At 42.4% G+C, this 14787-nt stretch overlaps 1 protein-coding gene across 4 annotated transcripts in view; it reads left to right on the top strand.

Annotated features, from left to right (window-relative positions):
• Window positions 1-14787, top strand: part of LOC117351708 (osmotic avoidance abnormal protein 3-like) — a 93456-nt gene that overhangs the window by 32115 nt on the left and 46554 nt on the right. For all 4 annotated transcript variants that reach the window (XR_004537498.1, XM_033927430.1, XM_033927431.1 and 1 more), the window contains exon 7: window positions 3299-3381. Coding sequence is in view for 3 of the 4 variants with exons in the window: in XM_033927430.1 (XP_033783321.1) it covers window positions 3299-3381 (83 nt within the window). In the remaining variant the exon portion in view is untranslated. The remainder of the gene's footprint in view (window positions 1-3298; window positions 3382-14787) is intronic.

Genomic DNA, 14787 nt, shown 5'->3' with positions numbered 1-14787 from the left:
AGAAGCTGCAGCTGGGGCAGTCGGAGCCTCCCCCCCCCGTGCCCAACCCCCCCAGGCCCCGCCCCCTCTCATGGCGCTGGCGGCAGCTGCCAGGAGGAGGGCTCCGAGTCGCTGAAGACTGTCCCCAAAACACCGGCGGAGAGTCGGGCGTTGGCCCCGCACAGGGCTGGCGACCTGAACATGTTCCGGGCGGCGGCTGGAACCTTCACCGACGCCGAAGAAGCTGCAGCTGGGGCAGTCGGGCCCTCCCCCGCCGCGCCCAACACACCCAGGCCCCGCTCCCTCTCGCGCTCCAAGCACTCACTCCAGGTAGCTGAGAGGAATGGCTAGAGGGTGTCGTGCTGATGCTGTAGGTGAGGGGGGGCTGCTTTTGTTGGAGAGGTGTGCTGGGGGCAGACAGCTTTGCTCGGGAGGGGGGGGAGACAGAAGGGGGACACGGAAAAACAGTCAGGGAGAGGGAAAGAAAGTTGCTTTGGAGGGAGGGGTGTGCTGGGGCAGACAGCTTTGCTCGGGGGGGGAAGACAGAAGGGGGTCACGGAAAAACAGTCAGGGAGAGGGAAAGAGGGTTGCTTTGCAGGGAGGGGTGTGCTGGGGGCAGATACCTTTGCTCGGGGGGGGTGGAAGACAGAAGGGGGCCACGGAAAAACAGTCAGGGAGACAGAACGGGGCCACGGAAAAACAGACAGCATCCAAGGAGAACGAAACAAATAAAAATAGACAGACAGACAGCGGCCAAGGGGAGAGAGAGAAAGAAAGAAAGACAGACACACATCTATTCTAGCACCTGTTAATGTAACGGGTTTAAAGACTAGTTGAAATTATAAAATTGCAAAGCCAACAAAAAAATAAATTTGAGATATGATTGAAGTCTACAAAATCCTGAGTGAAGTAGAACGGGTACAAGTGGATCGATTTTTCACTCCGTCAAACATTAGAAAGACTACGGGATACTCGATGAAATTACAGGGAAATAATTTTAAAACCAATATGAAGAATAATTAAGCTCTGGAACGCGTTGCCAGAGGATGTGGTAAGAGCAGATAGCATAGCTGATTTTAAGAAAGGTTTGGACAAGTTCCTGGAGGAAAAGTCCATAGTCTGTTATTGAGAAAGACATGGGGGAAGCCACTGCTTGCCCTGGATCGGTCAAAATAAGAAAAACTGAATTGTACTAGAACAGCACTAATATAGTGAACAGAAAAGTTCTAGATGATAGTTGATTGAGGCAGAAAAATGTGTACTGCAACAATATATATATGTATGTAACACTAAAATCAGTAATAATAACAAAAATTTTGTAGCGAAAAGATCTCAGTGTGGATTGGTCAGTCAAATGAATGGAAACCGTTCAATCCTTCAATCCGTGCGCGGGTGATAACCCAGCACACCACACCATCATAGAATCTTACTCGTGTGTAGTGAATCAAAATAACAGTGTACAACACTCGTGATAAATCATACAAAATTATATAAAGCTGCAGTAACACATTAACTGATGACAAGGTAGAATAACTGCACAGTTTATCCAAAAAGCAGTAAAAAGACTTAACTTAAGTGGACGGTCTGCAAAAGCAGGAACTCCCCAAACGAGTTTCACAAGGGGTCCAATTGCAGAAGCTGTACTCCAGGAAACATAGATGGTTCAACTGATTCAGTTTCGGAAATAATCCTTCTTCAGGAACCTGTCCTAAATGAACTTCCAAGAGAAAATGCCCAGATTAGAAATGGCAGTTGGAGAGGCAGAATCCAGTGAGTCCCCTGTATCGGAAGCATGGAATATTGCTATTCCTTGAGTTTTGGGTACTAGTGACCTGGATTGGCCACCATGAGAACAGGCTACTAGGCTTGATGGACCATTGGTCTGATCCAGTAAGGCTATTCTTATGTTCTTATGTTCCCCGTCCCCGGCGAGTTCTTTTCCTGTTCCTGCAAGCTCTGTCCTCATCTGCACAAGCCTCAAACACTTGAAAATCCTAAGAAGAAACATTCTAGAGCTTAGATTGTGATGTCATAATGCCTCATTCCACCAATGCCTAAGCTCCGTCCTCATCTGCACAAGCCTCAAACACTTGAAAATCATAAGTAGCAACATTCTAGAGCTCAGACTGTGATGTCATAATGCCTCATTCCACCAATGCCTAAGCTCTGTCCTCATCTGCACAAGCCTCAAACACTTTAAAATCATAAGTAGCAACATTCTAGAGCTTAGATTGTGATGTCATAATGCCTCATTCCACCAATGCCTAAGCTCCGTCCTCATCCGCACAAGCCTCAAACCCTTTAAAATCATAAGTAGCAACATTCTAGAGCTTAGATTGTGATGTCATAATGCCTCATTCCACCAATGCCTAAGCTCCGTCCTCATCCGCACAAGCCTCAAACCCTTTAAAATCCTAAGTAGCAACATTCTAGAGCTCAGATTGTGATGTCATAATGCCTCATTCCACCAATGCCTAAGCTCCGTCCTCATCCGCACAAGCCTCAAACCCTTTAAAATCCTAAGTAGCAACATTCTAGAGCTCAGATTGTGATGTCATAATGCCTCATTCCACCAATGCCTAAACTCTGTCCTCATCTGCACAAGCCTCAAATACTTTAAAATCATAAATGTCCGAGGCTTGTGCAGTTGAGGCAGAGCTTATAGGAATGGGGCAGGGACAGCGATAAAACTCACGGGAACGGGATGGGGAAATTGACTTCCTGTGGGAACATGGACAAATTTGTCATTCTCTTATTTATACCACAATAGGTGTGATACTCATTTGTAAAAGATATCCTAAACTACTATGACATTAGAAATGTACCAGTGCAGCAAACAGATAAATAACTGATGAGGGAAGTGCACAAAAATTGTAATCAATCGCAGATGATATGGTAACTCAGTAGGCGATGGTGGTCTGTCCTGTTATTCTGTACATAGCATTAAGGATATATCCTTTGCTGCCAGTTACAGAATATGACCAGCTACAAGATTTCTCTCTATGGGCTCCTTTTACTAAGCCGCGTTAGGGCTTTTACACGCGGAATAGCGCGCGCTAGACCATAACGCCAGCATTGAGGTAATTTCCTGTGCGCGCTAAAAACACTAGCACACCTTAGTAAAAGGAGCCCTAAGTGAAAATGAGCCCCAATATCTACTTTACTGTCTCCTTGCCCCCCCTTTCATTCTTTCTGGCTCCATGCCCCCCTTTCTTTATGTCTCCCTGTTCTGCCTTCCTGTCAAAAAGCACAAGACCCAGGACGCTCTTTTCTACACGCTTTTCTCAGCATCTTACTTCTAATACTTCTACCATTTCAGTTTTATGCGGATGGAACAGCCAAGGATTTGTTTAATTCCAGCCACCAGGATCTGAAGGCCCTGAATATTTCCATGTTAAAACTGTAAGTACTGGAAGCTCTGAATATGTCTATCCTAGAGGAAAGGAGGGGCAGGGGAGATATGATTCAGACATTCAAATACTTGAAAGGTATTAAAATAGAACGAAATCTTTTCCAAAGAAAGGAAAATGTTAAAACCAGAGGACATGGTTTGAGGTTGAAGGGTGCTAGACTCAAGAGTAATGTTAGGAAATTCTTCTTTACGGAGAGGGTGGTGGATGCATGGAATGCATTCCTGAGGGAGGTGGTGGAGAGGGAAACAGTGACAGAGGATCTCGAATCAGAAAATAATGGGTATATATTGAAGAACTAAGGCCAGTACTGGGCAGACTTGCATGGTCTGTGTCCCGTATACGGCCATTTAGTTGAGGATGGGCTGGGGAGGGCTTCGATGGCTGAAATGGTTTAGATGGGCTAGAGCAGGGGTGCCCACACTTTTTTTGGCTTGCAAGCTACTTTTAAAATGACCAAGTCAAAATGATCTACCGACAATAAAATTTAAAAAAACACACAGCACACTGTACACAGAGAAAATGTTAATTATCATTTATATTTGGGGTTTTTTTTCAAAGAGATCAAGGCAGATGACTTTCAAATATGCAATGTCACCTCAGTAACAACTATACAAAAATAGACAAATATACCCCCTCCCTTTTTACTAAACTGCAATAGCTGTTTTTAGCGCAGGGAGCTGCGCTGAATGCCCCGCGCTGCTCTCGATGCACATAGGCTCCCTACAATAAAATCCGCTACTGCGGTTTAGAAAAGGGGGCCATAGTGCAAAATATAGACAGTAGATATAAATTCTCAAAATGGACATATTTTGATCACTAAATTTACAATAAAATCATTTTTCCTACCTTTGTTGTCTGGTGATTTCATGAGTCTCTGGTTGCACTTTCTTCTTCTGTGTAAGCAATATTTCTTCCCTCCTTTCTGCCTCCTGCATGCTTCATCTTCTCCAGATCTCATTCCATTCCCTAACCAACATCTCTGTCCTTCCATATCCAACTTTTTCTTCCTCTCTCCCTGCCTGCCCCTTGCCACTCCATTCCCTCCCCCTTTTCCTTCCTCTCTCCCTGCCCCCTCCCCATTCTTTCTTTCTGTCTCCCTGTCCCCTTTCTTTCTTTCTGTCTCCTTGCCTCCCCTTTCATTCTTTCTGGCTCCATGCCCCCCTTTCTTTATGTCTCCCTGTTCTGCCTTCCTGTCTTTCTGTCTCCCCTTCCTTTCTCCCCAAGCCACCACCGGCGCTGTTGCCTGAAAACAGGCCCCCAAGCCACCGCTGATGTCTGGGAACAGGCCTCCAAACCACCACCGCCAAGTTCTCCCTGTTTCCCGACATCACAACAGGCCTGCAGCCTTCCCCCCAACATCAATTCTGACGTCGGAGAGGAAGTTTTGGGTCAGCCATGCAGAATTGACGTCGGGGGGCTGGCTTGCCTGGCAGTTCTGCAGTCGCTGATGGCTTGTTGTTGTTTCGGGGAACAGGGAGAATGCAAAGGCAATGCGAGATCCTGGGCTCCGCGATCAACTGGTGTTGCCTTTGCAATCGATGGTCAATCGCAATCAACCTTTTGGGCACTCCTGGGCTTTGACAGTCTCCAATAGATGGAACCTAAGCACAGTACCGGGCAGAGCTCTGGATTTCTGGCCCAGAAATATCTAAGAAAAAGGACCATTTAAATTAAATTATTAATTTATAGAATGTGTACAGTTGGGCAGACTGGTGGATCATTCAGATCTTTATTTTCCGTCATGTACTATGTTCCTGCTACATGTAGTACAACATTGCACATGATAACAATGATCTGTTATCCTTAGAATAGTACAAAATGCCGCTGTCCGCCTCATTTTCGGCCTCAAAAAAATATGACCACGTCAGCCCCTATTACACCAAACTCCACTGGCTGCCGGTGGAGGCAAGAATCATCTTTAAATTCGCCTGCCTCTGCTTCAAAACCTTAGCAGGCTCTTCACCAATTTACCTATCTGAGCACCTTGAAATTGCAGGCCCCTCTCGTACTCGAAATACCTACCTGTTTTCTTTTCCCTCCCAGAAGGGCTGCCACTACAAAAAATTCCTCGACCGATCCCTAGCATTCCAAGCGGGCAAATGGAACAAATGCCTCTCCACTCTCATCTCCAATTCCCCCCCCTATCAAACTTTCAGGAAGTTAACTAAAACCTACCTTTTTGACAAATTCCTCTGAATGTTCCGCTCTCCTCCCTCCTCCCCCTCTGACCTCAACTCCCCCCCAGACTCTTTACCGCCGTATGTAACACTTCTATTTGTAACACTTCTGTATGTAACTCATAGCAAACATAACTACTCCGAATATATTACCTACCTGCAAAAATTAACTTCTCCGTAAATGTATCGTCTAAAATGTAAATTTAACTTGATTGAAAAATGCATTGTCTAAAATGTTAATGTAACATTAACGAAATTGTAACTTCGTTGTAATTGTACAGTCTCTTCTTCTGTTAACTGCATAGAACTTCCATGGTAATGCGGTATACAAGAATAAAGTTATTATTATTATTATTATCCTTATTCCAATCAGTACAGCAGACAGTTGATAATGAAACTCAATTAATAGATAATGGCACTTATTTTAAAAGCCTTATTTGCAATTTGCATATCACAAAGACATGTAAAACACAATTTTTTTTTTATTATTTAATATTTATTGAATTTTTCAATATAATCAAGCATAAAACTTGTACAGAAAGGAAATTCAGCATGAAATTAATACAATTGAAAACATATATAAAGAAATATCAAATATAAGCATAAATTTCTACTGAAGTCCTCAATAAGATCCAAGAGGGGAAATAGGCGAATCAAAGTAATTAAATCTGCATTACATGGGGAATGGTTTAGGTGGGGCTTGGGATATTTAAGGGGATATCGCTAAACGAAATTAAACGACTTCAAATTATTCAGAACATATCCATTAAACTCATCACTAAGTCTAGAAAATATGACCATGTTACACCCCTTTTGATAGATGCACATTGGCTTCCAGTTAATCATCGGATAACGTACAAACTCTGTCTGCTTGTTTTTAAATCTCTTCTTCATAAGACCCCAGCATTCATATTTAAACATTTAATTCCTTATCATTCAAATAGAACTCTGAGGTCTAATGAGCAAAACCTATTAACCATTCCATCACTTAAAATTATTAACACTAGACGTCAATTTATTTTTTCAGTAACTGCTCCTCAAACTTGGAACGATCTTCCCATTTACCTGCGGAATGAGCAGGATTTAGGAAAATTTAAAAGCAATTTGAAAACATTTCTTTTTAAAGATGCTTTTAATATTTAATTAAATAGTTTTTAATTTGGTGATGTTCTTGTACTGTGTTAAGCTACGAGTTAACTGATTTCCCTAATGTATTTTTCCTTTGTTTTACTTTTCTTTATCAATTGTATTTCTAACCCTTATCCTACCCTATGTCATGAATATACAATATTATGTATTAGTTTTTACCCAATGTTAGTATTTAAAGTTTGTTTTGTATTGTATTGTCCTTATTTGACTATATTTTAATATGTTCATCGCTTAGAATTTGATTAAGCGATTAATCAAGAAAAATAATAAACTTGAAACTTGAGGGAACGAACTATACGTGCATTCTCTGTTTCAGAAAAGGAATACGTGTGTATTTCCCAATAGGTCATCGTCAGGATATTTAGTTGCTCCCTTGCATGTTTGTTTTCCAGAAGTGCTTAGTTTTGCTCAGCCCTATACTTGATGGATTAAGAGATCTATCCCCCTTAAACTCCCACGGCTAATTTCTCCTTCCAAACTGTATATAGATAAGGCTTACAGGCTCTGCTGTGAATTAGTGACAGGCTTAGGTGTAGGTTTGGAAAATGGCAGGCAAACATATATAACTGACCACACTTACAGTACAGGTGTATGTTGTGAAATACCAACTTAGTTACACTGTTCTCCCAGGGGAGATCAGAACAGTTTTCATTAATTTATTCAGGTACTCAAGCATTTTTCCCTGTCTGTCCTGGTGGCCTCACAATCTATCTAATAATGTACCTGGGGCAATGGGGGGATTGAGTGACTTGCCCAGGGTCACAAGGAGCAGTGTGGGTTTGAACCTAGAGAGTTGCGCAGGGACAGAAATCCCACCCATCCCCACCCGTCCCCACCAGGATCCTCTCCGTCCCCACCCGTCCCTGCCAGGATCCTCTCCGTCCCCACCTGTCCCCATCAGGATCCTCTCCGTCCCCACCCGTCCCTGCCAGGATCCTCTCCATCCCCACCTGTCCCCATCAGGATCCTCTCCGTCCCCACCCATCCCCGCAAGGAATTACCTCCATCCCCGCCCGTCCCCATAAAAAGCAGCAATTACTTCTGACAGGATCATCAATTCCACAGTATCTTTTGTGTTTGTGCTGCTGTTTACCTTGTGGAATCTCTTTGGTGGAACCCTTTTTTTGTTTTCTGTTCAGGTAATTAACTTATAAACCCCCTCTTTTACTAAGGCTGACGTGTCCATTATATTATATGGACGAACCCTGCTTCCAAACCTTCCATCCTCGTGGGAGTCCCGTTGGCTAGAGGCGTGTCCCCGTGGGAGTCCCGTGGGCCAGAGGGGGGTCCCCGTGGGAGTCCCGTGGGTTAGGGGGGGATTCCCACAGGACCCCCGCGGGAACCGCGGGATTCCCGTGATCCCCGTTCCTGTGCAGACCTCTATTTGAACCCCCACCTTCAGGGTCCTGAGGCTGTAGCTTTAACCACTTTTCCACACTCTCCCCTTATGTATGTAACTGGTGTCACATATGTGCAAGTTGCTGAGGGTCCTCTGTTTAATATTTCAGTATATCAAGTGGCTGCTCTGTCCTGCACATATTCTCCTGCATATAGTTTTAGATAAAGCTCTGTGTCGGTAGGATCCTTTCTAACATACTACCAGAAGCGTACACGTCTTGACCTGGACATATCAATGCTGATTTCTAGATTCTGTAAAACTGGGCTGCCCGTGATGACCAGAAGCTAGTGGAATGTTAAAAAAAAGGTGTACGTGTAATTGAGGAAAAGAAATCTCAGGATGCACAGTTGGCAAAAGACACCTATAAACTCACATTCTACTCAATTAAAAGTGCCAATGCAGGACTCATGTTGAATCTAACTCAATAAACCTAGGGGACAACAAGGTTTCTATCTTGTTCCCCACTACTGCTCTTTGGGCAAGATTCTGGAGGAAAAGTCCATAGTCTGTTATTAAGAAAGACATGGGGGAAGCCACTGATTGCCCTGGATCGGTAGCATGGAATGTTGCTATTCTATGGGGTTCCGGAATCTTGCTATTCTTTGAGAATCTGTATGGAATCTTCATACTTTTTGGGGTTCTAGAATCTTTTGTTACTTTTTGGGGTTCTAGAATATTGCTACTCCTTGGGTTTTGGCCAGGTACTAGTGACCTGGATTGGCCACCGTGAGAACGGGCTACTTGGCTTGATGGACCATTGGCCCAGTAAGGCTATTCTTATGTTCTTTGTAATCTCTCCCACTGAGGTTCTATGTGATCTTGGGAAAGTCACTTAATTGTCCATTGCTTTAGATGCACATACAGACTGTGAGTCCTCTGGGAACAGAAAATGACCTGCTGTACCTGAATATAATTCACCTTGATTGATCCACTGAAAGGAATGAGCTAAATCCAAATCCCTTCCACTTCCTAAAGTGAGCTGGTTTCTATTAAAAGCTAATTATGAATATAGTCTTGACTCAGTAAAATTGTAGATCATGTATTTTGTAGGTAAACTAGCTGATCACCCGGCATTGCCCGGATATAAATTCTCTTGAGGAACATCACTTGAGGATTAACATCACACAAATTTTCAGTTTTCAGTTTTGGCTTTACCACACCACAGCTGCACTTCCTTATATACTGTTGACTGTGACATCATTCCCCAAACTTCACACCATTGGTCAAAGCAATATCTGTCTTTTTCGAAGATTCTTTACATGTCACCCCCTTCCCACCCCCACAGTATTTTCCCCCAGATAGTAATTGATATGTATACCAAGTTTGGTTGAAATCTGTACATGCATTTCGAAGTTATGCTGGAACATACATACCATGTATCCTTTCAAATGTTCTTAATGATGAAAACAATATACAACACCAGTCTCAGAGTCGCAAACCAAGGAGAAAAGGAAGGCCTATACGGGTATCAGACAGCCCGCCAAACAAACTATGTTTGCGGGGAAATTCCTCATTTACCCAACAGTGCCTCCACCTCCTATTTAATGCGATTTTTATCAAAAAATTTTTTTAATTTTACTTTATGTTATTATTTTTATCAGTTATGCATCTCTGCAATATCCATTATGAAGAAACTTTACTTAGCTTTCAGCGTAGCATAGTAATCTATCCCCAAAACGCCAACGCGTTTCGATAATCTTTATCAAGGCGGACAGGGGAGCTGAAAAACCAAGCATAGACATAACGGGCATTAAAGACAAGCATAAACATAACGGGCATTAAAGACAACAAGATAACCCTGAACTTCTTTTATATATAAAATTTCTAAGTACTTACATTTAGTTAAATGAACGTCACATACCAACCACCGGCATAAGAAGCACGCCGGGGTCGGCCGACTCAGAGACTTAAATAACCCACCCTTAGGACGTCATATCCGGGGACCACCCTGTCACTCACTCTGTCAATCACTAAACTTTATTTTAAAGGGACCATAACCTAAAAAAGGACTCAAAACCCAAAGTTAGACTAGACTGGACGACCTAGCAATCGGCTTGAGCTAACCAGTCAGTTGTTTCGTTTAACCCATTAGGGGTCATGGAGTTCAATGTGAACATCCACCGGAGTTCACATCGGTTCAACCTCCGGACAGTGTTCATTTTGATCATGAAAGGGACTACTCACCTACAAACTACTCTTTATAGAAAAAAAACGGATCGGAACAGTTTATTAAGGTTCCACAGTTTTCACCCTGAGAGCTTGAAAAGGAGCTTACCTATAAGCCAGTTTTTAAGGCTTAGAAGGATTTGCCACTCTCTGAATGAATTTCGCTGCCAAGCTAAACAGATGAAAGTTCGTTTTTATCAGGGGGGTTATCCATATTTCACTGTGAAACAGGCATATAAGAGGGCTAAAAATGCCCATAGAGATTGGCTTTTGCAGGATGGAAATAGAAATGTGCAAACCCATGAGTCGGTGTCCTTTGTACAGGATTTTTCCTCCTTGTCCCACAGTATCTCCAATATAGTGAAAAAGCACTGGCACATTCCTAAATTGATCATTCCTGAGCTTGAAGACTCCCCACTATGCTCGTATCGTAGGAGAAGTAATTTGGGGGAGATGTTAAATCATTACAAGCTTCAAGAAAGAACCCCCATGAGCAGAGGTAATCACCTGCCATGTGGGTCATGCCAGTGGTGTGAATACACCATTCCGGGTGAGAGTTGGACTCACCCTGGTACAGGGGTTACTTACAAGATTAAATACAATACCACTTGTAGATCAGATAATGTGGTGTACGTTATACAGTGCCCCTGCCCCAAGTTATATGTAGGCAGAACTACGCGTGCCATACGGACCCGGTTGACGGAACATAAATCCAGAGTCCACACTCATTCCGAATCTTCCCCGCTGGTCCGTCACTGGATCAGTTGTGGGCACACATTAAGAGATCTAAAATGGAGAGTTTTAGACCGTATTATAGTAGGGTGGGAGGGGGGGAACACTGTCCGGAGGTTGAACCGATGTGAACTCCGGTGGATGTTCACATTGAACTCCATGACCCCTAATGGGTTAAACGAAACAACTGACTGGTTAGCTCAAGCCGATTGCTAGGTCGTCCAGTCTAGTCTAACTTTGGGTTTTGAGTCCTTTTTTAGGTTATGGTCCCTTTAAAATAAAGTTTAGTGATTGACAGAGTGAGTGACAGGGTGGTCCCCGGATATGACGTCCTAAGGGTGGGTTATTTAAGTCTCTGAGTCGGCCGACCCCGGCGTGCTTCTTATGCCGGTGGTTGGTATGTGACGTTCATTTAACTAAATGTAAGTACTTAGAAATTTTATATATAAAAGAAGTTCAGGGTTATCTTGTTGTCTTTAATGCCCGTTATGTTTATGCTTGTCTTTAATGCCCGTTATGTCTATGCTTGGTTTTTCAGCTCCCCTGTCCGCCTTGATAAAGATTATCGAAACGCGTTGGCGTTTTGGGGATAGATTACTATGCTACGCTGAAAGCTAAGTAAAGTTTCTTCATAATGGATATTGCAGAGATGCATAACTGATAAAAATAATAACATAAAGTAAAATTAAAAAATTTTTTTGATAAAAATCGCATTAAATAGGAGGTGGAGGCACTGTTGGGTAAATGAGGAATTTCCCCGCAAACATAGTTTGTTTGGCGGGCTGTCTGATACCCGTATAGGCCTTCCTTTTCTCCTTGGTTTGCGACTCTGAGACTGGTGTTGGAACATACATACACCAACTGACAATGAACAAACTAAATTGAGTTCTAATTACGCTCAAGAGCTCAAACACCCGACACTACTTCTATTTTTTTTCGTGTCCTTAATGGGGTGACATGTTCATCATCGGTCTTGTGCAGGTTTTTTTTAGTTGACAAACAAAATATTTTTATATACTTAATTGTGGTGGAAAATTTTTATACAGAAGGGTACTTAACTTAGAGCCCGACGGCTTCCCAGTCATTTCACTGGTAAGTTTCCTCGGGGGCTATTGCTCTGCTCCAACACACTTTTGTCTACTTAGACGTTAGAAATGTTCGTGTGCTTCTCTCACACCACTGCAACTGCAATCTAACCAGGACAATGAACAAACTTAAGTTTGATCTGCTCCAAAACCAGTTGATTTGTTTATTGGGGAGTCCACAGTATATGCAGTTTTCTTCTCGAATACTATAATTTTGGACATGTTTTCTTCTTGTCTTTCTTCTTCACTCTCCAACTTTCACATCCATATTACATTGGAGGCGGGAACAAAATGTGAGGTTATTAAATTTGCGGATGACACTAAATTATACAGCAGGGTCATAACCATGGAGGACTGCGAAGACCTCCAAAAAGATCTGACAACGCTGGAAGAGTGGGCCAAAAAGTGGCAAATGAGCTTCAACATAGGGAAATGCAAGGTCATGCATATTGGGAAAAAAAACCCGATGTTCACTTACAAGATGGGGGGATCACCGCTAGGGGTGAGCAACTTTGAAAGAGACCTGGGAGTGATGGTGGACACAACATTGAAGGCGTTGGCGCAGTGTGCCACAGCCTCAAGGAAAACGAACAAAATGTTTGGTATCATTAAGAAAGGTATCACAACCAGGCCGAAGGAAGTCATCCTGCCACTGTATCGTGCAATGGTGCGCCCGCACCTGGAGTACTGTGTCCAGTACTGGTCGCCGTACCTCAAGAAAGACATGGAGGTACTTGAGAGAGTCCAGAGAAGAGCAACTAAGCTAATAAAGGGTATGGGGGACCTCTCATATACTGACAGACTGAAAAAGCTGGGGCTTTTCTCCCTGGAAAAGCGACGACTCAGGGGAGACATGATAGAAACCTTCAAGATCATGAAGGGCATAGAAAAAGTGGATAGGGACAGATTTTTCAAACTAAGGGGAACCACAGGTACAAGGGGGCACTCGGTGAAATTGAAAGGGGGAAGGTTTAGAACAAACGCCAGGAAGTTCTTTTTCACCCAGAGGGTGGTGGATACATGGAACGCGCTGCCGGAGGATGTGATAGGCAAAAGTACGCTACAGGGCTTCAAAGAAGGTCTGGACAGGTGCCTGGAGGACAAAGGGATTGAGGGGTACAGATAGGAGTAGAGGTAAGGTTATAGGGTCAGGATTAGAGGTAAATTACAAAATTAGTCAGAGACCACTGTTCAGGCAGTGGGCCCGATGGGCCGCCGCGGGAGCGGACCGCTGGGCAGGATGGACCTCTGGTCTGCCCCAGCGGAGGCAACTTCTTATGTTCTTATGTTCTTATGAGAATTCAATGGCTTGGACAAGTCACATTTTTTTCTCTTTATTTCATTAAATTATTACTTTTCATATTATTATTATTATTTTTGCTTTTCTCCTTTTGCAAGGATTTTTCATTTTCTTCTAATGCAACTTTCCTGATGGAAGTTAACAAAATGCGAAGTGGAGCAGAATGGATAGACATGGATCATTTATTTACTAGGGGGCAGGCAATGAAACCTACTAAGTAGTAAATTTAAAACAAATCAGAGAAAATGCTCAACATGTATTTAAACTTTGGAATTCATTGCCAGAGATTAGGGTAAAAAGCAGATAGCTTAGCAGGCCACAAGAGTCCAAAACAGAGAGGTAATGTTTATTGACACTCGTAACACAGGAAGAACCTGACATGGCCAAGTTTTGTCAGAGCTGGCTACATTAGGGGTCACAATCTCTTAGAAATTTTCTAAATTAAATAGAACTTTGTGGTGATTCTGAAAGCTGACATATCAAACATTACACAATCAAAATTGTACTCAGCGAAAGATTCCTTCTGTCACTTTCATTTCTACACTTGTAAAAAAAAAAAGAAAGAAAGAAAAACTTCCAAATAGACTGAAAATTATATACTATCTTCCTTAGACCACTATAATTGAGGGTAGGCTTTGGAAAAGGGAAGAGAACCACATTTAAACCCAGAATAATAGTAAAGACCTAACGGTTGAGGGTCCGAATTATTCATAACAGCAGTTCTAGATTTTAACTAAACCATTCATGTCACCAATTTCTTCAAATCCAGGAATGGTCTCAATTGCTCTGGTGAATAAAAAAACATATTTTATTCCTAAGTATTTAATCATGCACTAATTAAATAAAACTTCACGGTGCTTCTTAAAAACTGGCACATCAAATATCACACAATTAAAATAGTCCCTTAACAACAATTTTTATTGAACGAATCAAATAATCAGTGCAATAGGATAATACAAAAATACATTCAATACAATAAGAATCACAATACTATTTCATACAAATTTAAATCATTCTTTCAAATTTAATTTCCATATGAATTAATTCAATCTTATCTACACCCCCCTTAATTCCATCCCCTACCCACTATCTTCCCCTAAATGAAATCCCTCACTGTATTTCTTGAGCAAGAGTTGCCTTGTTAATTGTTTAATTATATGTGTAATTGTAATTAAGTTTTTATTTAATTGAGTTTTCAACAGATGCCCGTGATGCAGCTTGCTCTGACGAAACTTGGTTCTTCCTGTGTCAAGAGTGGTCCCTTGCCAACACCCCTTTCCTCTCTGTTTTGGACTTTTGTGCTCTGGTGCTACTTTCCTATCCCCCTTGTTGATCCTGCAGCACTTGCTTCCTGTTTATCCTATTTATTTTCATGTTCCTGGTTTTA

Source organism: Geotrypetes seraphini, chromosome 18 (genome assembly GCF_902459505.1).
Source record: "Geotrypetes seraphini chromosome 18, aGeoSer1.1, whole genome shotgun sequence".
NCBI classification, from domain to species: Eukaryota; Metazoa; Chordata; class Amphibia; order Gymnophiona; family Dermophiidae; genus Geotrypetes; species Geotrypetes seraphini.
The sequence above is the reverse complement of the archived record's forward strand: the minus strand, read 5'-3'. Positions and strand labels throughout refer to the sequence as shown.